The following is a 25,448-nucleotide window of genomic DNA, read 5'->3' on the forward strand; positions in this document are numbered from 1 at the left end:
GAGAGATAAAGAAAAAAAGGCAAATTAAATAATAATAAATCATATAAAATTATAATCATATGAAATTCAAAATAATCTGTACATTATATGTACAACCAAGGAAAGTAAGACTAAACAAAATAACACCAATTAATAACAAAACATCAAACAGAAACAAAAGCAAAACATGACAATTTTTTTCAGGTTGCAAATATTTTCTTGTATTCCTGTGTTCCTATATCCCTCCACCCGACCCACCACCCACCGTGCGTGATTTGATACTTCCAGCCATATTTTGTTCTGCGCCTTTCATGTTCTCACGAGCAATTGTATACCTAATTGCTTGTTACAGATCTATTAATGAACCTTTTATTTCTGAGCCCTCATATGGATTCTCAATCTAGCAAAATGAATTACAATAGGGACAAAGGTCAGGTTCTGCACTTAGGCAGGAAGAACCAGGTGCACAGATATAGGATGGGCGACACCTGGATTACTAGCCGTAAATGTGAAAAGGATCTAGGGGGTCTTGGTGGACCACAAGCTGAACATGAGTCAACGGTGTGATGCAGCAGCCCCCCAAAAGGCTAGTGCTATTCTAGGCTGCATCAACAGAAGTCGAGTGTCCAGATCAAGGGAAGTCATGGAAAGGTAAAGGGACCCCTGACCATTAGGTCCAGTCGCGGACGACTCTGGGGTTGCGGCGCTCATCTCGCGTTATTGGCTGAGGGAGCCGGCGTACAGCTTCCAGGTCATGTGGCCCGAATGACAAAGCCGCTTCTGGCGAACCAGAGCAGCACATGGAAATGCCATTTACCTTCCCGCAGTAGCAGTTCCTATTTATCTACTTGCACTTTGACGTGCTTTCGAACTGCTAGGTTGGCAGGAGCAGGGACCGAGCAACGGGAGCTCACCCCGTTGCAGGGATTCGAACCGCCGACCTTCTGATCGGCAAGCCCTAGGCTCTGTGGTTTAAGGGAAATCATAGTCTCACTCTATTCTGCCTTTGTCAGGCCACACCTGGAGTCCTGTGTCCAGTTCTGGGCACCACAATTTAAGCTGGATGTTGACAAGCTGGAAGGTGTGCAGAGGAGGGCAACCAAGATGATCAAGGGTCTGGAAAGTAAGCCTTATGAAGAGCGCTTGAAGGAGCTGGGTATGTTTAGCCTGGAAGAGAGGAGACTGAGAGGAGATAGGATAGCCATCTTCAAATATCTTCAGGGCTGTCACATAGAAGAGGGAGCCAGCTTGTTTTCTCCTGCTCCGGGGACTCGAACCCTTGGCTTCAAGTTTCAAGAAAGGAGATTCCGACTAAGCATTTGCAAAAACTTTCTGACAGCGAGAGCTGTTCAGCAGTGGAACAGGTTCCCACAAGAGTTGGTGGACTCTCCTTCCGTGGAGGTTTTGAAGCAGAGGTTGGTCGGCCATCTGTCATGGACGCTTTAGCTGAGATTCCTGCATTGCAGGGGGCTGGGCTGGATGACCCTTGGGGTCCCTTCCGATTCTAAGACCCTATGATTCTATGATAAATAGACAATATGGGAAGGCGGGAACAAAACGATCAAGTGGCCCTGGAGAAACTCCCGCATGTAGGAAATCCCCTTGGTGGGGAATCTTTTTCAGTCCCCTGTGAGCCAGCGTCCGAGGGCCGCAGGCCAGCAGTGCTCGGGGCCGGAGGGGAAAGTTTGTGGAGCAGCAAATGTACATTTCCCCCATTGTACAGTAGATTAGTTTCGACACCAGCCCTCGCAGGTCCCCTTCTGTCTGTCCGCCATCCAAGCAAGGGAGAGGCATGGTCAGAGTTCAAGGAAGCCATCCCGGTCAGGAAGAAAATGTTCAACAGGCAAAGCGAGGCCAGGCTTGGTGACAGTGTCAAGGGCTAGAGGGCAAAGTCTGGGGCCCCACAACTCCATTCCTGGGTTGCGGTGCTTGGAGGCCTCTAAGCTTGGAGGACCGGGGGGGGGGGGTTTAGAAGAGGCAGCAAGCAGCATGGTTTTCTCACTGCTGAGAACAGCGATGCGAGAAATTCCAAAACTTCGAATGTCGGAATCTTAGGAAAGATACAGGGAGAGAGATAAAATTTAAGAATACAATATATATAAAATACAATCTAATAGATATTTAGTATGATGAAGTATTTGCGTTATGGCAAGTAGTTATGGTTGGTAGAGTAAGAGATTAAGGATGTCATATGTGTACAAATGTACAGCGGAACTTTGGTTTTCAAGCGTCTCAGAAGCCGAATGTTTCGGTTTTTGAACGTCGAAAACCCAGAAGTAATCGCTTCCGTTTTCGAACATGCCTCAGAAGCCGCTTCCGTGGTGCATTTCTCAATTTTCTCAATTGAATTTTCTGACTTCCCATTGCGCCTCGGTTGTTGAGCGTTTCAGAAGTCGAACCATCTTCCGGAACGGATTACATTTGACAACCGAGGTTCCACTGTATTAATTATTATTATTATTATTATTATTATTATTATTATTATTATTATTAACCTCCCCTTCCCCATAAGGTCAAGGGCAGGTCCCAACCATTTAAAATACAATATTAAAAACATTATATATCAATCTGGATCTACATTATTTGAACTTTACAGAGCGCATGCTGCATTTTGTAGAAATAATAATAATAAAAGTAATAAGTAAAGTAGAGGTGTATCAAATTCTGCATGGTGAAGTGAAAGTGGATGGAGAGAGACCATTTTTTCTAATAGTAGAACCCAGGAGGGTCAATCAGTGAAGTTGAAGGGTGGGACATTCAGGGCAGGCAGAAGGTATGACTGTCCACAGTGCATGGCTGAACTATGGAACTCTCTGCCACAAGAGCCACTGATGCGTCACCAACGTGGATGTCTTTGGAAAAAGGACTAGACACGCGATTGATACATTCTCCCTCCGCTGTCGGAGGCAGTGAGGCATCTCTGAATGCCAGTTGCTTGGAAGCGCAAGTGAGGAGAGTTGCCAGTATGTTCTGGTCCTGCTCGAGGGTTTCCTATTTAGGCATCTGGTTGGCCACCGTGAGAGAAGGATGCTGAACTGGTTGGGCCTCTAGGTCCAACCCATCAGGGCTCTGAACCTCAGCTCTGTGGAATCACGAGTGGGGAAAGTGCTGTTGCGCTCGTTTCCTGTTTACATCTGTAGGCATCAGGCTGGCCACCGTGAGAACAGGACGCAGGCCTTGGATGGGCTGCTGGCCTGATCCTGCAAGCTCTTCTTCCTATTTCTAAGCTGGAGAAAGAGGCGCGACTAGCAGCCAGCTGGCATCCTGAAGCAGCAGCTCTCCCAGGAAGATATGCTGCAACATTTTGTTGCAAACACCACTTTCCCACACAGTTGCATAAACAGGCCAAGGCAGATTAATTCATTCTGGCTGGTTGGTAACCTGTTTTTTTTTGGGGGGGGGGGACACAGTCACCTCTGCACCGCTTTGCCCACCTAGTAAATATTGACAAAAGCCACCTTCACCTTTCCAGGAGAGGTTTCCTAGCAACAGGAAAGGACATGCTGTGCGGGGGAAACCACCCCCACCTTGCTCTGTGGGGCCCCTCCAGTGGCAAAATCCACCGCTTAGCATGAGTGGTACCCAGGTTACATCAGAGGCCCTCATCCGCAGCAAACATCCCAAGTACATTTCATGCGCCCCATTAACAAACTACAGACTATTGCTGGAAGAATTGCAGTGGCTGCCAATCAGCTATCGAGGAAATTTCTACAGTAGGTGCCAGTCTTGGCGGATAAAGCCCTATGAAGCTTGGAACAAGGATACCTGAAATATTGTCTCATGTTGTTGTTGCCATATGTGATTGAATCACTGAAGGTAGTTATGTGAGAGAAAGAGCGGCCTGGATTAGCTGGATCCCAGCCAATCAGGGATCACATAATGATGTCACCCTGCTATATGGCCCACCCGCTTTGATGATGATCATCTTAGGGCAGATTACAACAATTAAAATGCAACAGTTTAAAACAACTTAAAACGACAGAAGTAGCATGGATCCTAAAAACGTATATCTCAAGTAGCAAAGGACGGACAAAAGTTTTTATTTTCAGCGTTTGCCAAAAGCTGTGCAACGGGAGGGGCCAGGCACACCTCTCTGGGGAGGGAGTTCCACAACTTAGGGGCTGCAACAGAGAAGACCCTCTACTGGGCTGCTGCCGCTACCCGAGATTCTTAGAACGGAGGAACTAACAACAGCCCCCCCCCACATCTTAGCACCCGAGAAGGTCTGTAGGGAAGGAGGCCAACCAATTAATGAGCTCTGCCATCTTTATCAGGGCCATCTCGAGGCTTTAGCATGGCAGCACTCAACCTTTGGAAAACGCTCCCATCACATATCAGACAGGCGCCATCTCCATCGTCTTTTCACCAACTACGGCACAATTTCCTCTTTCAATGAGCTTTTCAATCAGAGATGTTTATCCCAGTTTCAACTGCAATGCAACTATTTTTGGAACTGTTATTCTCTATGTCCAAGTGTTATAAAGTGGCTCCATTTTATCTATATCAGGCATGTCCAACAGGGGGATCGTGATCTCCCTGTAGATCACTGGATGTCTGCGGTAGATCACTGGCTCCCCCAAAGAAACAGAAGAACTGTGGCTACCCTAAAAAAAGCTCAACATTTTACCTCCTCCCTGAAAAAACTCAGACCCAACCCCCCAACCCCAAATGGGCCTTCCTCCTTCCTAAAAAAAAAAAAAAGCTCAACAACTTTGACCAAAAAAGGGGGTAGATCACTGCCAGTTTTTAACTCTGTGAGTAGATCGCAGTCTCTTGGGAGTTGGCCACCCCTGATCTATATCTATCTATCTATCTATCTATCTATCTATCTATCTATCTATCTATCTATCTATCTATCTATCTATCTACCTACCTACCTACCTACCTACCTACCTACCTACCTACCTACCTATGGACTGTTTTGGGGAATCATTGTTTGGTAAGCGGAACCTGTTCTTCATTTTCCTTTTTGAAACCATCCAAGTTGGTGGCCATCACAGCCTCCTGTGGGAGTGAGTTCCACAGCTCAACGATGTGTTGCACTCCCATTTGTCCTGACCCTTCCAACATTCAATTGCCGCTCTGTGAAGGGAATGGAAGGAGCCTTCTGCAACTCCCTTAACCAAGCAACAGCTCGGGGATGGCCGGGGGGTGGCGGGTGGGAGAAGAGAACTATGGCTGCTTAAAGTGGTATGATACTGCTTTAAATGTATAGTGCGGACAGGCCTCTTCTCTCTGTCGGAGGCCTGTGGGTTTCTTGCCCTTTCTTGCAAGTCTCTCCTTCCATTGCTCTTGAGTCGAATTAATCTGCTTTTGGGAACCTGACTGCACTGTCGGAGAGGGGTGGAGAATTATTAGCATCTTGGGGAAAAGGTCATTGGGGGGGTGCATCTATAGCTGAGCGGGCAACACAGCCCGCACCCCCTCCGCCTTTCCCTGCTGCGTTGCCGAAACCAGGGACACAACGAAATGTCAACAGCCCAAAGCAAACAGTCCGTTAACCTCCCTGGGCTGGCCTCTTGGCCCTTCCTGGTCCGCTGCCAAGAACAGTCGGTACTCGGCCACGGAAAGATCACGGCGCTCTGCTAATCCGGGAGCTTTCGTCGCATGGATTCGGGGAGGAGGGACGCAGGGCCCACAACCAGGCTTAGGCCCAGGCTATCTGAAAGACCGTATCCTCTCATACAGACCTGCCAGGGCTCTGAGATCTTCTCTCAGTTCCATCACCCCCACAGTCCCGAATGGTGGGGGACGTAGGACAGGGCCTTCTCAGTGGCTGCCCCCAAACTGTGGAACTCCTTTCCTCGGGAAGCTAGACCGCCTTGCTCCTTGCTGTCTGCCTGCCAGCAAGCAAATGCTGTTTTATTCCACTAGGACTTGGGAACATGCTTTTAACAGTGCTGTTCTGTTTTTATTGTCTGCATATTAATAAGATTTGTTTTTGATATATTGCTTTAATTTTATTATTATGCTTTGATGATGATCTTTTATATGTTTGTAGCTTTTTCGTTTTTCACCTGTGTTGTTTTTAATTTGCGTAAGCCACCTTGTGTCCCAGTCTGGGGGAAAGGCGGTGTATAAATAAATATCAGCTGGATAGCTCAGTTGGCTTAAGAGTGGTGCGGATAATGCCAAGGTTGCAGGTTCAATCCCCGTAAGAGACAACTGCATTGCAGGGGGTTGGACTAGATGACCCTCAGTGTCCCTTCCAACTTTATGATTCTATGATGATCAATATCAAACAGGTGTGGGGAAGCTCTGGCCCTCCAGATGTGCCCTGAACTATGACTCCCATCATCCCCTGCTATTAACAACGTTGGCCTTCTTTTAAAGCAAAGGCCTTTTTTAAAAAAAAAAAAAGCAAAAAGCAAAAGGTTTTAAAGTTGTGCTGAACTGTTTGGACACCTCTTCTTATTTTAATAGATTTTGTTTTATTTCGTTTTAATTCTGTTACGGCTTACCGTAATTATTTTTAAAGGAACGTCTTCTACATGCTTTTATTCGCGTTGTTTTTAATTTGTGTAAGCGGCCTTGAGTCCTGGGACTGGGAAGGATGTGAATAAATATAACAGCAGCAACAGCACGGTTCCCACAGCATGATTTGGGGCTTGATCCTGACAGACCAAGTGGCATATTAGCTACAGAAAGACAACACAACTGTGGGTTTCATTATCGACTTAGCCACACAGAAAGATTTTTTTTAAGGTTTCTAATCCTGCTGTTGGTGTTCTTTCTTCAGAACTTAAAAGATCTGGTTTGCATGCAGGATGTCTCAGGTTCGAATCCTGACACCTCCAGGTAGGACTAGGGAAAGACCTCTAAAACTCTAGAGATCCGCTCCCAATCAATGTAGAAAGAGAGAGACAGACCTATGATTTTTAAAAAATGGCTGATATCAATATAATAATAAGAATAAATAAGAATAAATAATCCTGACACCTCCAGGTAGGACTAGGGAAAGACCTCTAAAACTCCAGAGATCCGCTCCAAATCAATGTAGAAAGAGAGAGACAGACCTATGATTTTTTTAAAATGGCTCATATAAATATAATAATAAGAATAAATAAGAATAAATAATCCTGACACCTCCAGGTAGGACTAGGGAAAGACCTCTAAAACTCCAGAGATCCGCTCCCAATCAATGTAGAAAGAGAGAGACAGACCTATGATTTTTTAAAAATGGCTCATATAAATATAATAATAAGAATAAATAAGAATAAATAATTCGCAAGAGCAGCAGGTCTGAACACATGTCATCTCTGGAAGCAGAGGAGGTCGCTTTCCATTGACGACTGGAATATGGATGAGTCAGTTAAACTGGCAAATGCAATCAGTGCTAGAGAAGTTTAGGTGGGGAAAGTTGTTCAGCTGTTTGAGCAGTTTAGGAGTCAGAAAACCCATTGCTGGTTCTGCAACAAATTGCCCTGAGATCCACCAGCTTCCGCCTGTCCTTCATGTAGTTTCCTTGTTCTATAGATAAGGCGGGCAAGGCGGCGTACACATCCCCCAGGAAAAGAATCTGGGGAACTGTACATTTAAGGCGCTGGGAATTGTAGGATTGTGAGAGGCAATCTACGGTTCCCAGGGTTCTGCAGGGGGTGCTACTGTATGTGGTTTAGATATTTGGTGCGCCCCGCAACCACAGATAAGATAGCCCTTATCTTCCTCTATCCTGCTGCGACCACCATTCGGAGCCGGCGCGATCATTCAAGAATCTCAAACCACTTCTCCCCTCCAGCCGATTCTCACAGACCGAAAACTCAGGGGTGTATGGGCTTCCCAAAGGCGGGTGGGCTTCCAAACCCCTAAACGCCAGCCCCTTGCACAAGGCACAATGACAAGTTACAGGAAGAAAAAGAAAACAGAGAACTAACAATTCAGTTTCTCCAAACTTTTGAGGGCTGGGTGCGCACACAATTTGCATGCATACAATTTGCCAGATTAAATGTGCCAAACTGAAATTGTGGAGGCTTCACCCTTCCATTCACTGCCTTATTATCCCAATAAATCCCCACCAACAGAAAGCCCTGTCGAAGGAGTGTGGTATAGTGGTTAGAGCAGCGATGGGGGAAAAAAAAACCTGGAGGCACCTTCCATATATGGCCAGGCTGCAACTCAACTCATGTGTAAGAAATCAACATTTGAGCATGGCAGCGTCTGAACTTTGGAACTCCCTGCCTATTGACATCACACGGGAGCCTTCATTTTTACTCTTTTTGGTACCGTACCTGCTATGAACATTTTGGTTTTAGTCAAGCAGCCTATCTAGAAATGTAGAACACTGATGCATAAGTTTGAATCTGGTTTTTAGTGTATCGTTGTTTTTAACAATTTGTTGAATGGTTTTTTTTTGGGGGGGGGGTTGGACTGTTTTTAACTGGCTGTTCTTAAGATGAAACTTGACCCCAGGGTAAAAGTGTCCTGCGGCACTTCCGTAAAAATTTCATTCTGTCAGCTTAGCCTGCGTACATCATTGCTGTGAGGATCAAATGATGGGAGAAGGAACAGAGAGATCGATCATATTTTTTAAAAAATAAAGCTCATCCTGACAGGGAAGATATCGCTTGCTCTTAAGAAAAATACCCACAGGTAGCGTTTCCCTAACATGCCATTTTCTCTCAGCCTAACCTTTCCACAGGGTTGGTGTGAGGATTAAGTGAAAGGATAAATAAAGCTAATAAATAAATTTAATACATTTCCTCCTTACGAGGCAGGCACCTCTTGTTCGAAACATGCCCCCAGGGTAAAAAAAAGAGGAGAGACCCCCCCCCCTAATTTTTCATTCTCTCAGCCTAACCTACCTCACAGGGTTGCTGAGAGGAGGATCAAAGGAACGAAAACATAGAAAAAAGTTTTTATAATTCATCCTTACAGGGCAGGCACCTCCCGTTCGAAACATGTCTCGATGATTTATTTTTAAAGGAGATTTTCCCTTATCCCCCCCCCCTCTCTCAGCCTAACCTACCTCACAGGGCTGTTGTGAGGCTCAAAGGGAGGGAGAAGGAACAGATCGCAGAGCGCAGTCATTAAAGGAAGCGCATCTTTTTTGCAGGGAAAAGGGGGACTGGCTCGTTTTCACAGCGTCGCCCCAACATTTAAGCCGTGCCAACCAGCCACGCGCGCGCGTGCGCATGCAATGAGCGAAAAAAAGCCTCGTTTCATTCTCACCCGGCTTCGGGCACAGCTGCTCCTGATCCACCAAGCCGGTTGCAGCCGCGACCAGCTGCGCCACCCAGGAGACCCCGAGCAGCCACATGGTGCCAGGCAGATGCCTGCTGCTGCTTCTGCTGCAGCCGTGCCACCTTCCCCTTCGCCTTGGCACCATCCTCACTCAGCCTCCGGGTCCCGGAGCTGCAAGCAGCGAAGCGTTTGAGGAACTGTCCCGAGGCGAGGCTGCTGCCTGCCTGCCTGGCACGGTGCTCTGGTTGGTTGTGAAAGCCGGGGCGGGGAGGGTGGTTGTGCAATGGGGTGGAGCTGAAAGGGGAAGAAGGGTTGGGGCTGGGGGTGGGCAGGGTGACAGCTATGGGATGGGAAATAACCCTCCGCAAGAGAGGCCGCCCCAAACCCCTCGGCTCAGCATTTTATGTTATTTTTAACTTCTGTTTTTAAATCTGAAAGGAGAGGCGCTAGATCTCATGGAGGAAATCTGGGAAAAACCCTGCCGCTCAGGGCCGGATGATTTAAATTTGATGAGGCCCTAAGCTACTGAAGGTAATGGGGCCCTTTATATGTCCGGCTGTCCTTTGTCAACAACAAATTGTCGCTGTTTGTGTGTGTGTGTTGAATATACTGTATGCCAGTGGTTCCCAACAGGTGGTCCGGGGACCCCCAGGGGTCCGCGAGCTATGCCAGAGGGGTCCGCAAGATGCTATTAGAATAAAAAATATATTAAATATATTTTGTACGATAACAGATTTTTTGTTTTGGCCGCTTCCTGCATGAGCAGAGTCTAGCGCAAAACTAGAATTAGATAGAGGCAGTAGTTCTGCTGTATGCCGTTAGGTGGCGCTTTACAGACACTACTGTTTTGCAAAGAGGCAGCACGCGCATTCTACTAACGCTCACCTCCTCAAGATGCTTTGCGCGCATCGGCTTAATTTGTGCGCTACTGCGCAGGTACCCTGTCTTCTCCATTCCCCTCCCTCCTCCCTGGCGTGCGCTGCCTCTTTGCAAAACAGTAGTGTTTGTAAACAAAGCGTTGTTTTTTGCGGAAGCTACAGTTCGCGTAGTTAAAAATGGACCGTTGGTTAAAAAGTGGTTCGTTAAAACGACAAAGGCCTACAGATGAAGAGGAAGATAATGCATTTGATGTTCAAGCAAGTAAGTCAGTGACTCTCGAATCGATCTTGTCAGTGTCCATTGAACCTAAATCGTAACTGTAAAAAACGTATAAATATAAAATATAAAAAGACTCTTAATTTGGCTCTTTTTAATTTTAGGATTAGGAATTAATGGGGGTCCTTGTCACAATAGCGGCTCAATGAGGGGTCCTCGAGAAAATTTTGTTGGGAACCCCTGCTGTATGCTATATGGTAATTTATGGACCTAATAGGTATCCAAAGCCATTTGGACATAACAAAATATGTATTTTATCAAAGTACATCCAGTTTTTTTTTCCTTTAATTGTTTTTGGGGCCCCAAGAGAGTGGGACCCAGCTAAGCTATAGCTTGTTTAGCTTATACCTGTACTTAAATCCAGCATTTGAGAGAACCATAGCATTGCAGAGTTTGAAAGGACCACAACTGCTGTCTAGGCCAACCCCCTGCAAGGCAGGAATCTTTCACTCAATATAGGGCGCTCAAACCCTGAGATTTAAGAGCTCCGTGCTCTATTAACTGAACTCGACCCACCTAGAAGAGGGCAGCTGCATGGAATAAAACTCTTTCCAAAGGCGCAGGACTGCCCTATGTGAAGCCTCCCTGGGCAGTGGCAGTGTACCTCCGTGCAGGCTTATTGGCTGGCAGTGGAAGTGCAAGGAGTATTTGCGACTGTGATGGCGCTTCAAAGAGTCGCGGCTCCCCCTCCCCAGAGAATCCTGGGAATTGTAGTTTGTTAAGGGTGCTGAGAGTTGTTAGGAGACCCCCCTGTTCCCCCCCCCACAGAACTACAATTCCCAGAAGCAAGCAGGGGTGCCAACTTGAATAAAATATTGAGCAGGGCAGGTAAAATGGAGAGGAGGGAGAATCGAGTACACCTGTTTGACCTCCCTCGGAGGAAAAACGGAAATATAAACATCACTCCTTCCCTTGGCCTGATCCTGGCGGGGGGGGGGGGTTCCCTTGCGCTTCTTCCTCCTCCTCACAAGCAGCCCAACATGCAGAAACAGTGCGGCAATAAATCTCCAACCTACTTTGCAGCCACGAGATGGGAGGGTGGGTGAGAGAGCTGGCCAAGAAGCTCACCCACAGTTGAAATCTTGAAACCACAATGTCCAGATTCGCTGGTTCTTCAGGGTTGCCGTCAGTGTGTGGGTCTGCTCGGGACATAGGTGCCAGCTCCCTGGGTGCCCCAAGCACCCACAAAATTCCCCATGAAGGTGCTGGGCACCCACAAAATTTGGTGCCAGGGCCATGCACATCTGGCTGGCTGGAGAACCTCCGGCCCCCCAAAGCTCTCCACCTGGCCCTCAGGACTCTTCTGAGGCCTCCACCACCCAGCATCTCTCTCCTTCTGGGTTTCTGGCTGAAATGTGCCCTTGACAGCATTTAGCAAAAACCAATGACTGCCAAATGACTTAATCCCCCCCCCCCACCGGTTTATGCCAACAGCCAGTCAAAGGAGTGACTGCCTGGGATTCGGGGTGGATGTGTGTTCCCCAAATTGCCTTCCTCCCCCTTTTCTAGACTTCCTGTTATTTCAGCAACAAACACGAAAAGACATCACGATAGCTTCTTCTTTTTTTGGTCTTTTTTAAGAAAATGCAATTTCTCTTTATACCCATAAAATGATACAATTCTGCCAAGTATAGAAATATGTAATAAATTATATGGAATGTCCCTCGGTCCTCGCACGGCACGGCTGCCCTGCTTATAAAGCCCCTCTCACCCTACACCCCCCCCAAAAAAACACACAATAAAAATAAGAGAGTCCATGGCAATCCACCCCCCACCCCCCGGTTTCCAATGAACTTTTCTCTTTGGTATCGAAGTTGGGTTTTAGGCAAGAAGGGGAACGGGTGAGAGGCAGACCTAAAATGTTGCCGCTGCAAAAATAGCCCCCTACCTGTGCCTCTGAGATGGGGGGGGAGGAGAGAAAATTTGGGGGATATGCCAGGAAACTTCAAAAACTGGGTAGGGGGTGGCCCAAAGTCACACAGCAGAGTAAGGGAGGAACCCGCCCACAGAGAAATCTTAAATTTACTGGCTTTTCCTTATCCCAACAGTGGCAAGGAAACTTGAGGCCTCCTAGGTCCCAGCATTTTGGCCTATGAGGCTGTTGGGACTGTTGTTTTAGTCCAGGCATCCTCAAACTCTGGCCCTCCAGATGTTTTGGACTACAATTCCCATCATCCCTGACCACTGGTCCTGTTAGCTAGGGATGATGGGAGTTGTAGGCCAAAGCATCTGGAGGGCCGCAGTTTGGGGATGCCTGTTTTAGTCAAACTCAAGACTGTGTATGTGTGTGTCTATATCAGGCATCCCCAAACTTCGGCCCTCCAGATGTTTTGGACTACAATTCCCATCTTCCCCGACCACTGCTCCTGGTAGCTAGGGATCATGGGAGTTGTAGGCCAAAACATCTGGAGGGCCGCAGTTTGGGGATGCCTGGTCTATATAGACACATAGGCATAACAGAGGTGTATGTATTTTAAAATCTGCCAGCTATGATTGAAGTGTGATCGCCGGCAAGCCAGTGAGAGAATTGCACGCTCAAAGGAGAATTTGAAGCTATCAAATCATGACTTTCAGGCCCTGCTCACCTGCGTACGAGGCTGGTGATCCTCTTTGTATCCACTCAGTCAGGCGGACTGAAATGAATGTGCCTAAGTTGCTCATAAACATTCACTTCAGTAGGTCTACTCTGAGTAGGGCTATCATTGCATACGACTCCCCAGTTCCTAGCATATCCCTGGAACAGTTCTGGGATTCACCACAAGTGCCTGATTTTTTAAAAAATGAACTTTTGCAGGACAAGTAAGCCGTTGGGACGTTTGCCAGAACAAATGTTGCTTTGTGGGAGGGTGGCGAGGAAACGGGGTGCAAAGGGCTTGACGCCCTCTCACATCCTCTGCACGCTGGAATAGCAGAGCCCCAAGCCTAGCGCCAAGGTGGGGGGAGCTGTGGCCCGAGAACAGCCCAGCCGATTCCTCATCCTTGGCCAGCACCGCAACAGGTGAAGTCCTATCTCCCTTGCCTTCCTATTCTCAGCTCAACATTTGCCCCATCCAGTTAGCTCTGCTGTGATGGGGTGGGCTTCTGCTGGTGGAAACCAGAGAACTGGCAGGGGTGGTTGGTTGGGTGTTTAAGAGGAGAGAGCTGCTTGCAAGCCGAGGTCCTACGTTATATAAAAATATTTTTTTTCTTTTTCTTAAACTATTTCCTGCCTTGGGAATAGCAGACCCAAGGGTGTAGACTCTCTGGGGCGCAGACAAGAGAGGTCAAAAAGCAAACCAAGCGGGTTCTTCGAGGGAGGGGGGGGCAAGAGAAAATAGCCGATGTGTTTCAAAGCTTCCCCCCGCAACCTCTTTCCCCGAAAAAAAAGGCAATCCACGCTCCAGGCATCTGGCTGGAGGCTAGCAACCTCTTCTGCCCGAATTCTTCTCCCTCGCAATTCGGGTGGCACAGCTCCTGCTGAAGCGGGCACCAAGCATCTCTCAAGCCATGCCAGTCCAACTTTGTCCTTTAAACACCGCTGCCCAGTGCCCGAGGGAGGCACCCCTAGAGAACTTCCAATGCCGATGTGGAATAGGGGGGAAAAATATCTCCCCCCCCTCCTTTTTTCTGTAAATGTGGATCGTTTTCTTTCATATAGATCTGTATATATATATATTTTAAAAGACACGATTAGATGATAGGAGGACAAGGCATGGAGGGCGGGTCGAGAGCGGGGCGCATGGCCCCCACCCCCGCCCGACGCCTTTGACGTGAGGCTCCAGCCTCCGACGCACCTTTAAGCGCCCCCAACCTTCTTGCGCCTCCAAGCCAGATACATTCATGTGCGGTTCAGGGAGATGTCACACTGCCAGGGCGGGAGGGTGTCGCTGGGATTTTCATTCTTGGAAGAAAAAAAAAAGACTCCTTTTTGCACAACAGTTCAGGGTAACATCAGTCTGGTGTGTGTGTGTGTGTGTGTGTGTGTGTTTGTGGGGTTACACCTGTGCACCCCCTCCCCCAGCCAGTGACCTGTTTGCCACTATAAGCCAGCAGTCAGTTATTCTTATGCTTATTATTATCATCATCTTTTTGGTTATACGGCCGCAAGCCTCCTAGGCCTCCTCGATCCATCCGGTAAAGACCCACGTCTCTGCGGCTACTGGGGGGGCCGCGGCCCATTTCTGGCCCGTGGGGCAGCCCTCCCCGCCCCTCCTGAGGCAGGGAGTTCCGTCCGTTGCGTGTGTCTATCTGCCTCTCCCAGGACCTTCCTCCTCACACCTTCAACGTCTTGTCGGGCCCACCCCCACTAGGGCTGCTGGCCACGCTGCTGCTGCTGTCGCCGCCGCCGCCGCCCTTCTTCTTGCGCAAGGTCTCGATCCAGCTAGCGCTGGGGCGGCCGCTGAAGCTGGAGAGGGCGAGGGAACTGAGGCGCATGTTCTTGCCGGACATGATGAGCTCTCCGAAGCCTTCCTGGTGGGAGAAGGCGTAGCCGGAGCGGCGAGAGCCCGCCCGGCCCACCCTCCCCATGCAGCGATGCTGAGCTTTCTGCTTCTTCCTCACCAGCTGGGTGTAGCGCACCTGAGGGGGCGGGGAACAAGAAAGCAGGGAAGAGGGGGAAGAGGGGGAAGTCAGAGGCAGTAAAGGAAATCTGTTTTTTCCCACCTTCGTGGGGGCACCCATCATTCTCCCTGTCCGCACATTCCTCACGACAACCCTGTGAGGCGTGTCAGGTTGAGAGAAAGTGACTGGCCCCCACATCACACCTGGGGATGAGTGGGGATTCGAACCCAGAACTCCCAGGTTCTAGTCCATGGGTAGGCAAACTAACGCCCGGGGCCAGATCCAGCCCAATCGCCTTTGCAATCTGGCCCGCGGATGGTCTGGGAATCAGCGTGTTTTTACATGAGTAGAATGTGTCCTTTCATTTAAAATGCATCTCTGGGTTATTTGTGGGGCAAAGGAATTTGTTCTCCCCCCCCCCAAAAAAAATATAGTTCAGCCCACCACAGGGTCTGAGGGACAATGGACCGACCCCCTGCTGAAAAAGTTTGCTGACCCCTGTTCTACCACTACGCCACAACCTTGCCCTAGCGGAAAAGGCCTAGGTTGGGGCAGTCTGTACTCTTTTAAGAAGTAGGAGCCAAGTGCCCAGGGGTGTGCGAGTTTGAGCCCCACGTTGGGGAAAAAAGATTCCTGCATTGCAGGGGTTGGACTAGATGACCCCTGTGGTCCCTTCCAAATCTGCAGTTCAACATTCAGCGATCTGAAGGGTGCCAGGATGATTGAGATTCAGAGTCTCCTGCTCTATCGACTGAGCTATCCCACTTACTGTTTCGGACTACATCTCCCATCAGCCCCAGGCAGCACAGCCATTGTGTCTGTGACTCTATGGGCGTGCCGGCTAGAAACTCATGGGAGTTGTAGTCCACAAATGATCGTGCTGGCTGGGGCTGATGGGAGTTGTAGTCCAAAATAGCCATGCCAATCAGGGAGGGTGATGGGAGCTGTAGTCCAAAACTTCTGGAGGGCATCCGGTTGGCCAAGGCTGGCCTTGCCCAGTATGGCTGCCAGCAATGTCCCAAGGATTTGGGCTGTGGACCCAAGTGAACTGGCACCCCTCAGAGAGGGCAGACAGATGAGGCCTGATATCAGTTATATGAAGCAGAGGTTTTAACGTGGGATTATAGAATGCTTTATCCTCTGGTTGGCAGTGGCTGGAAGAGCCTTTGGGCATTGTCTGCATGTGGTTCTACCTGGACAAGGGTTTAATCAGAACCTTTGACGTGCCACGACGGAGTGGCAAGGGGGGGTCACGAAAAGAGTTGCATCCGAAGCCTTACAAATGCCCTGCTTTATGTCAGTGTCCCGTGTTAACACGCAGAGAGATTCTGTACAAAACAAACTCTGAATAGCCGCTGTCGACATAATAGATACCGTGTTTTCCCGAAAATAAGACACTGTCTTATATTTATTTTTCCTCAAGAAGATACACTATGGCTTATTTTCAGGGGATGTCTTATTTTTTAATTACGCGTCCCTTCCTTGGCGCCCTCCAGAACTGCGCCTATCACTATGTCACTATTATTTTTGGGCTATGCCTTATATTGCGCAAATGCCTAGAAATCCTGCTACGGCTTATTTTATGGGTATGTTTTATTTTTTTGGAGAAACAGGGTAACAGCCGAATGCAAGATTGGCACTCTGTTTTATTCCAATCTCTCTGCGCTCTGGTTGTGCTCGACAGGTGTTGAGAATCGTAGAGTTGGAAAGGGACCACGAGGGTCATCCAGCCCACCCCACCCTGCACTGCAGGATCTTTTGCCCAATCTGGGGCTCGAACCCACGACCCTGAGATACTCATGCTCTACCTGCTGAGCCATCTCAGTTCTCTTTTTTTGCTTGCATCGAAACCTATTAATTTTTTGAAAATAGTAATTCAAAAGAGAAGGGAATTTAGTTTGCCAGGGAGAGTTTGACTGGCAGACAGACAAGGTGTCTATCTCGGGGAGGGGGGGGAGGAAGGAAGGGCCTCCCCCCCCACACACCTTCCATTTGGGATCCCTCTGCACCCAAACTCACCGTATCCGAGAGCTCAGGCTTCAGATCCAGCTTGAGGAACCGGAAGGCGACCACAGGCATGATACAGACGACGGTGGTGAGGGCAATGGTCAGCCACACGGCAGGTTGGGCTAGTGTGTTCTGGGCATTGCCTGGGCAGAGGAAGGAAAGCAAGAGGTCAGGGAGAGAGGGAGAGATTCAGAGGTGCCTCTGATCTGGGAAGTAGGGGAGCTCATGGCAGCCTGGGCACCAGGTCCCCCTGCCGTCCCCTCCCCTGTACGAAAGTGCAAAGGAACTTTCCCATAATGCACCTTGGCCAGCTCACAGAAATGTCCCCTAGTACACAGCCGCTGGCCGTGCGGCAGAAATCTCCCAGAATGCACCACCTTTGTCAATAATAGTTTCTGCAGTGAGGCAAATAAATGAGGCATGCGTGAGAGAGGGCAGGGCGGAGAGAGAGAGAGAGAGAGAGAGAGAGAGAGAGAGAGGAAGTTGTAGACCCAAACAGAGAAGCAGTCTCCAGGCTCACCCACAAAACGGAACTGGTTGGGGAAGAGCTGGAAGAGGCCGTCGCTGTGCATGGCGAAGAGGATGGCGAAGTAAACAGCCAGGCTGCCCCAGATGAAGAAATGGTTGATAGCCGTCCAGAATCCTGTATCCAGGCCAATCTGTTGGGGGGGGGGGAGAAGAAGGTCAAGTCATGGGGGCGAGGGATGGCACACTTCCTGCCGCCCCACAGCGTGAGCCACCAATCTTGGAGAAAGGTTCCACTGAGCATATGTGGAGTGCTTTCCCCTCAACACCCGTGGTGCGGCGGCAAATTCAGAAGCGCGGGGTCCCTTCCTGATATTCACAGTGACACCCCCTCGCAGCTGTGCCTCCTTTCAAAGTTATACAGCAAACTCCTAATAATGCAATAATTCTGATTGGGGATACATTGCGATGATCCCCTTTCACCAATGCCAAGGGCTAGTAGAAATCTCCCAGAATGCACTGCCCTTGGCCACCTAGCAGAAATCTCCAAGAATGCTCTGCCTTTAGCCCCCTAGCAAAAAATCTCCCAGAATGCACCACTCTTGGTCCCCTCATGCAGATGCAAATACACCTTGGGTGGAGCAGCTGTTTTATTCGCAGCAGATAATAAGGAGTAGAAAGCCAGGACTGGTGGGATAGAGAAATATGATGATGTTGTTGTTGTTTGGGTTTGTTGTCCTACCTGCACACTGACGACGATGACGAGGGAGGTCGCCACGGTGACGGCAAAGGACTGGTAGTCGGCCAGGTGGGAGTTGTCGCTGAAGACCCCGTAGGGGATGAAGAACATGAAGACGGAGGTGTAGATCCCTTGAGCGATGCAGATGAAGAACTCCCGCTTGTTGAAGAGCAGGTTGAGCTGCCCCGGTTCGTACAGCTTGGGGTACTCCAAACTGCGATGCTCAGGCACATCCTAGGAAAAGGGAGTGGGGGCAGGGCTAAGGCTTTAGGACTGAGGGCAGGATGGCCCCAAGCAGGCCAGGGACGGACAGGGACAAAAACTGGGTGTGGCACACACAACGCAGGCTCCCCAGAGGGGATAGACACACCCCAGAAGAAGTTGGCCGTTCGGGCAAAGGGGGCACTGCTCAGTCAATATCTAACCCAGGGGTGCCCAAAGTGAGTACTATTGCCCCCCGGGGAATGGTGGGATTACCTGGGGGTGTTAGGAGGCAAGGGGGCTGCATGGGGACGCTGGAGGTGTAAAGGACTTTGAAAAGCTGGTATCGCTGGATCAAGCCCATTCATTGTGTTGAATTAAAAATGAAATAGTTCTAACTGGATTTTGAATAAAAGTGCCACAATGCAACTTTTATCTTCCCTGGTGGGTCGTGCAAACTGCTGTTCCGAGTAATGCTTTTTATAGGGGCAGGGAGCACTGGGGAATTGGTTTACGGAACAGGGGGCAGTCGCTCGAACAGTTTGGGAACCACTGACCTAAGCTAAGGATCTAACCCACTGATCTAACCTTGTGGCCCTTGCCGGACTTGCAGCGTCCCTGACCATTGGGGCTGGCAGGGCTGTTGGGAGTCCAAGAACACCTGAAGGCCCGTGAGGTTCCCCACCCCCATTTTACCCTTCCAACTCTACAAATCTAGGATCCCTGATTGGTTGGGACACGATGGGTGGAATTCTAGGATCCCTGATTGGTTGGGACATGATGGGTGGAGAAAACTTGTGGGTCCCACTTCTGAGAGGGCCATGGGTTCCCCACCCCTGCCACTGGTCCATCTGGCTCACAGGAGCCTTTTGCCAATCTGTTGCCCTCTAACCATTATACCACACTGCCTTGGGGGGGGTGGAACTGCTGGGGTTTCTGTGCTGAGCCAACAGTTAACCACCTCTGTCCTAGAACTTCAGAGAACTTCACAACGGCACTCAGGAACGATGACTGAGCTTATGTAATTCTTGGGCGTTTGGGAGAGACAAAGAAGGGCTTCCAGAGCATGTGCGAAGGGCACTGCAGAGGTAGAATTAACACGACTGACCTGGTCAAAGACACCCATGGCGAGCACTGGCAGCGAGGTGTAGACAATGTTGTACAGCGTGATGAAATATTGATCATAGACAGTCTTTGAAAAGAGAGAGGGAGAAATTGAGATGCTAGAGAGAGAGAACAAAAGGAGCTCACGGGCTTTGGCTGCCCCCTACAGGCCCATTGGTGTAAAACAAAACCCAGTCACTCAGCTGGAATTTGAAGTTTGCTGCATTTCCACAACATTTTACAGTAGCTTTTGGGGGGGGGGAGTAGGATTTTCGAACCTTCAACTTCATCAGCCCTCAACAAGTCCCTAATCGACTCAGGACCCAAATAGCTGAAAGATCCCCTCCTTCTCTACAGTCCCCCTTGGGATGTTGAGATTCGCAGAGGGGCGGCAGGAGAGGGCCTTCTCTGTGGCAGCCCCTAAAATGTGGAACTTCCCCTCCACAGAGGTGCGTTGGGTAACTTTTATTACTCAGCTTTTGGAGAATTCTGAAGATGCGCTGCTTTACCCTGATTGCAAGCTGTTTTAAACTGCTTGTGTTTTAGTTGTTGTAAAATGCCCTTATTGTGAAGGGCAGATAGCAAATTATAATGACTGTCATCACCAAATAAGATTGGCTACTTAGCAGGGTGGAATGATTCCCTTCACTGCGTGATCCCTGATAGCCTGGGATCACGGGTGTGGCTAATCCACGGCACCTCTCCTTCTCTCGGTGTGAAATCGCTGCCTTCAGCGACTTACTAAATCTATTCGAAACTGGCGGGGACCAGAGGTTCTTGAAGGATTGGACTAAATTTGAGAAATATTTGAAAAACAACTGTAATCAACAAATTACGCTTATAGGCTTGCAGGAAGTTTTGTAAGGAGAAATGTATGAAATATTATAGGGATAAATTAGGAAAATGAAAATGGATTAGTGATTATTAAAAATAATAGTGAAATAAGGAATACAAGATGAAGTTAAAAAGCATGACGTTAAAATGAAGATGAAGTTAAAAGTTAAGACGTGGTTGATGGAAGTCCAAAAAATATTGTATAAGAAATGAATGAATGTTAAATGATTTATGGAAAATATATATAAAACTTAATAAAAATATTATATAAAAAAATCTATACCCCACCTTTTTCCTCCGAGGAGCTCAGGGTGGGAAGCGTGGAGCTTCTCCCCCTCCTCATTTAACCCCCCCCCCCTAGTTTGATTCATTTGGCTATGGCAATCAGGTAGCCAAATGAACTGGGCTGGATAGCTTTCGTGACACCATCCCCTGCTTTCCGTGACCCTGATAGGCTAGGCTCACTCAATGTGTGGCTAATCCAGGAAGTAGAAGGAAGCATGAGCCTGGAGGAAGCCGCCCCACCCCACCCCACCCCCCTCCGATTCGCCAGCCAAGTCACCTGGGCAGAGAAGCCGCAGAAGAAGCCGAACCAGAAGTGCACCATGGTGAAGGCAAAGTTCTTGTAGAAGAAGTAGCAAAGGAATTTGCACATGCGCAGGTAGGACCAGCGCCCGTGGACCAGCAGGAGGCGCTGCAGGAACTTGAACTGCGAGAAGGAGTAGTCGGAGGCGAGCACTGCCTGGATGCCCTCTTGGCCGCTGATTCCAACCCCGATGTGGGCGGCTGCCGGGAACACAGGAAACGGAAAGAGGGGTAAGTAAGGGAAGTCAGGCTGCTAAGGAACCCCAAGCTCAGATGTTCCATCTTAGGAAGGACAAAGCACATGTGGCTTTCTCTGTTTCTAAAACAGGAGAGAGGAGCCTTTTTCCCATATGGAGGGCCACATTCCCTTCCAAGAGGCCACATTTCAGTGGTATGCAGGGCCAGGTGCCTCAATCTATCGTGGCTCTGCCTCTCTTTGGAACTTTCCCACCCTGCATAGGCCTTCGTCACGGCAGCCTGTTTATTTCCTCCTCCCTCCCAGCGCATTTTCCTTTTGTGCTGCGGCATTAGAAAGAAAAAAACCACGCATCCGCAGAACTAAAAAGACAAAAGCTCACACAAGCGCCGCCCCCGGGACTCACTCTTGATCATGCTGACGTCGTTGGCCCCGTCGCCGATGGCCAGCGTGACGGCCTTCTTGTACTTTTTCACCAGCTCCACCACCTGGGCCTTCTGCAAGGGGGTGACGCGGCAGCAGATGACGGCTTTGCAGGCGCAGGCTGTCTCCAGGAACTCCAGCTCCATGTCGGCCTCCAGGGCGTGCGCCTGCGGGGAGAGAGGAGAGCGAGGGACGCTCAGTGCGACCTGCTGAATAACTGGATTAGGCTCTGGGAAGATCCCCCCAGATAATCCTGCAGACCAAAAGGTGATTGGAATGGTAGCTCCAGGGGGGAACTACAGTTCCCAGGATTCCTTTTGGGGCAGGGGCAAGTCGTATGTGTTTAAGAGGTGACATGATGGAAGCTTATAAAATGAAAGTATTACATGGAGGATAGAGAATAGTTTTTTTTCCCTCCCTCTCTCGTTACTTAGAACTTACAAGCACCTGAGCCAAGTGTTGGAAGGCCCAGGGCAGCTAAAAGGATTTCTCCATGCAGCGCAGAGTTAAACTGTGGAACTCACCGCCACAGGGGCAGTGATAGCCGCCAACTTGGATGGCTTTAAAAGAGGATTGGGCAAATGCACAGAGAAGGCAAGGCACAATGGCTATGTTCTACCTCCACTGCCAGAGTCATTATGCCTCTGACACCAAGTCCTGGGGATTGCAACTGCTGCTGCTGCGGTCAAATCCAGGCTTCCCATGGGCTCCTGGGAGAGCAGGATGTTGGGCCAGATGAACAGGCCTCGATCCCATGTATCTATCGTCCAGACAAAGAAGCAAATAACCCCTCCAGGAAACGTATTATTACTATTATTATTATTATTATTATTATATACAGCCCTTCATCGAAAGATCACAGGGTGGTTCACAACATGAAAACACAAAATTAAGCATTAAGATAAATTCAACAGCGTAAATAACTTTTGTGATGGATGTGATAATGGAATACTGAATGGCTTGATTTATTTAAAATATGCAGGGATTTAGGTTATGCAAAATGAACCATGGAAGGAGAAGAAGGGAAGTCACCGATATTTTACGGTTGGTTAAATGAATATTCTAAATTTCAAAGCAGAAAATTTAATAACAAATTACACACACACACACACACAGACAAAATGAGAACACAAAATGCATAATAAAACAATAACAAACCAGCAATCCGCCTCCCACAAAAAAGACCATACATAGAAGGTATTACTAGATCACTATTGCGAGGGGCAATAGTGTCTCCCAAGGGCTCTCCGGGCCCTTAAACTACAGCTCCCAGGATCCTTTGATTAAAGAGGTATTGAAGTGCTGTATGTAACTGTAGGTGTGAATGCAGCCTAGGTACCTCCCCCCCCCCTCCTGGCGCTCACTTACCAGACTGTGCCCATTGATCACCAGGGCGTACTCCCCAGCCACAGCCTCCAGCACGGACGTCAGCTTCGAGGCAGAGAGCTTCTCCTGGTAGGTGAACCCATTGCCCACGGACCGGGAAGAGTCCACCAATTTCTCTCGAGCCTTCCTGCCGGAGAAGGTGGGGAGGAAAGCGGGCGGGGAAAAGGATTTGAGAAGCAGCCACGGAAAGCCAGCCAGCCGAGGACTCACCTGCCTTCTTTCTAAACCAGGCACCCCCAAACTTCGGCCCTACAGATGTTTTGGACTACAATTCCCATCTTCCCCGACCACTGGTCCTGTTAGCTAGGGATCATGGGAGTTGTAGTCCCAAAACATCTGGAGGGCCGCAGTTTGGGGATGCCTATTCTAAACCCTCTAGGGACAGATTCGGCAGGTCAGAGGGAGCTGCGTCAAACCATTCCTATGGGGTTCATTGGGCTTATTTTTTTTAAAAGTTACCTTTCCGTTTGTGTGGCTTGGAAAGGGGCAACGGGTAGCACAGAGGAGAGGGAGAGGGAGAGGGAGAGGGAGAGGGAGAGGGAGAGAGAGAGAGAGGGAGAGAGGGAGGGAGAGAGGGAGAGAGGAGAGAGAGAGAGAGAGAGAGAGAGAGAGAGAGAGAGAGAGAGAGAGAGAGAGAGAGAGAGAGAGAGAGAGAGAGAGAGAGAAAGAAAGAGGAGTCGCAGAGAGAAGTGTGGAAAAGAGAGAGAGAAAGAAAGAAAGAAAGAAAGAAAGAAAGAAAGAAAGAAAGAAAGAAAGAGAGAGAAGAAGTAGCAGAGAGAAGTGTGGAAACGACAGAGAGAGAGAGAGAGAGAGAGAGAGAGAGAGAGAGAGAGAGAGAGAGAGAGAGAAGGGTTGCCCCTGGCCATTTTTGGTTTTTGCTCCACCCATTGCTGTCTTTAGACCTGTCCATTTCAGGAATCCGGCCCCAAGAGATCACCACTGCTGGAACCATACCAGTAGCAGGAACTGTGTTCCCTCCACACCTTGACTAGCCAACAGAGCAGCACATTATGCTTGCATGCAATGTTTGGTGCCAGAGAAATGGAAAGGCGGAGAAAGCTCCCTAATGGAGGGGCCACCACCAAGTGGGCCACGCCGGCGGGCCACCACTCACCGCAACTCCTGCCGCACCTCCAAAACCGTGTGCCCCGTGATGATGAAGACCTCCGTCATCTCGTCCGTCAGCATCTTGCAGGAGTAGCCGATGTTCACAGCCGTCTCTGAGAGAGGAGAGAGGACAGGCCCAAATCAAAACCCAAACCCTCCGGAAGTTAAAATTTTCAAAATGGGGCCCCAAGAACCTACCTTGAAGGGCAGAGCTACAGTTCCCAGAATTCCCTGGTAAGGGGGACAGGTGGTTAAACCACTCTGGTTAAACTGCAGCTCCGTGCTGCGATACTGCCGTAAACCGTCATGGCTTCCCCCAAAGGATTCTGGGAGCTGCCATTTTGGGAAGGGTGCTGACGGTCTCCTAACAACCGTCAGCACCCTTCCCCAAATGGCAGCTCCCAGAATCCTTTGGGGGAAGCCATGACGGTTTACGGCGGTATCGCAGCGCTTTGAATGTACAGTGTGAAAGTGGATTGAGGAGGCCCCTTGGACCTAGCAGGTTGTGCCGTAATAAAGAGTTGCAAGGACATTCCTGGGTCAGGCTGTAAAACGGGACACGCTCCGCCGGCGTTTGGAACAACTGCCTCACCTTGCTTGTCTCCCGTCAACACCCAGATCTTGATGTTCGCCAGCGTGAGGAGGGCAATGGTCTCCGGGACACCCTGCTGCAGCTTATCTTCGATGGCGGTGGCCCCCAGCAGCTGGACGGAGACAGAAACAAAAGGCAAAGTTACTTGACACCAAAACGTGGGGGACCTCCGATGCGCAGGCCAAATCTGGCACGCCCGGGTCCAAATTTGGCCCGCAAGGCAGCTCCTCGCAAACCGCAGCCACCTCTCAGCATTTGCGACCTCCTGCGAACGGCAGGAACAGGTGCAGCGGTGAAGGAAAGATCAGGAGCTTAAACGAGGGGCTCCTTGGGAAGCTCCTGATTAAAAAAGGGCATTTATTTAAAGCAGTCAATATGGTTCCTTCCAGATATATTGCTGGACTCCCGGCTCCCATCATCTCCGCCCACTAGGCAAAGCTGTCAGAGGCTGATGGGAGTCCAGAGGGCTATTCCTGTCGGGCTACCCCCTGATGTGAAATATCATTAGTGGAAAATCTTAACTATGTTTGTACATAAAACAGCTTTTAGATTTTAGCGAAAAAATACCCTCCAAAGAGGAGTGGATATGTAAAATGACTGGTACCTTGGTTTACAACCATAATCGGTTCCAGAGGTCCGGTTGTAAACCAAAACAGGTTGTAACCCAAGGAGCGCTTTTGCCAATGGGCCCTCCCAAAAAATAGGGTTATAATAATAATAAAAAATGGGTTGTAATCCAAAAAAAGGGACACGCACTTCCGGGTTTGACGTGGTTGTAATCCAAAACGGTTGTAATCCAAAATGGTTGCAAACCAAGGTACCACTGTATACAATTGGCAAAAATAACAGCAGCCATACAGTTACAGTCAAATCAAAAGTTAAGACTACAATGGAAATGCTTTGAAGACTATCTAGATAAACACTGTTCACGAAACAATATGTTGATATGTATAGAC

At 49.1% G+C, this 25,448-nt stretch overlaps 2 protein-coding genes across 4 annotated transcripts in view; both read right to left on the reverse strand.

The window, feature by feature from the left end:
* The window catches only part of IL6R (interleukin 6 receptor), a 34,553-nt gene extending 21,606 nt beyond the window's left edge, over window positions 1–12,947 (reverse strand). The window contains exon 1 of one of the 2 annotated variants that reach the window (XM_035098645.2): window positions 11,331–12,947. In XM_035098645.2, the coding sequence (XP_034954536.1) occupies window positions 11,331–11,685 (355 nt within the window). In that variant the 5' untranslated portion in view covers window positions 11,686–12,947. Of the gene's footprint in view, window positions 1–9,147; window positions 9,441–11,330 lie in introns of those variants that run through there. The other variant, XM_035098646.2, reaches the window with a different exon arrangement.
* A 146-nt stretch (window positions 12,948–13,093) lies between these two features.
* ATP8B2 (ATPase phospholipid transporting 8B2) overlaps window positions 13,094–25,448 on the reverse strand; it is a 49,600-nt gene continuing 37,245 nt past the window's right edge. For both annotated transcript variants that reach the window (XM_035098904.2, XM_035098901.2), the window contains 10 exons: window positions 24,493–24,604; window positions 23,908–24,013; window positions 22,776–22,920; window positions 21,391–21,574; window positions 20,766–20,989; window positions 19,374–19,457; window positions 18,068–18,298; window positions 17,381–17,519; window positions 16,873–17,003; window positions 13,094–14,871 (listed from right to left, as the gene is read on the reverse strand). In XM_035098904.2, the coding sequence (XP_034954795.1) occupies window positions 14,566–14,871; window positions 16,873–17,003; window positions 17,381–17,519; window positions 18,068–18,298; window positions 19,374–19,457; window positions 20,766–20,989; window positions 21,391–21,574; window positions 22,776–22,920; window positions 23,908–24,013; window positions 24,493–24,604 (1,662 nt within the window). In that variant the 3' untranslated portion in view covers window positions 13,094–14,565. The remainder of the gene's footprint in view (window positions 14,872–16,872; window positions 17,004–17,380; window positions 17,520–18,067; window positions 18,299–19,373; window positions 19,458–20,765; window positions 20,990–21,390; window positions 21,575–22,775; window positions 22,921–23,907; window positions 24,014–24,492; window positions 24,605–25,448) is intronic.

Source organism: Zootoca vivipara, chromosome 17, assembly GCF_963506605.1.
Source record: "Zootoca vivipara chromosome 17, rZooViv1.1, whole genome shotgun sequence".
Lineage (NCBI taxonomy): Eukaryota > Metazoa > Chordata > Lepidosauria > Squamata > Lacertidae > Zootoca > Zootoca vivipara.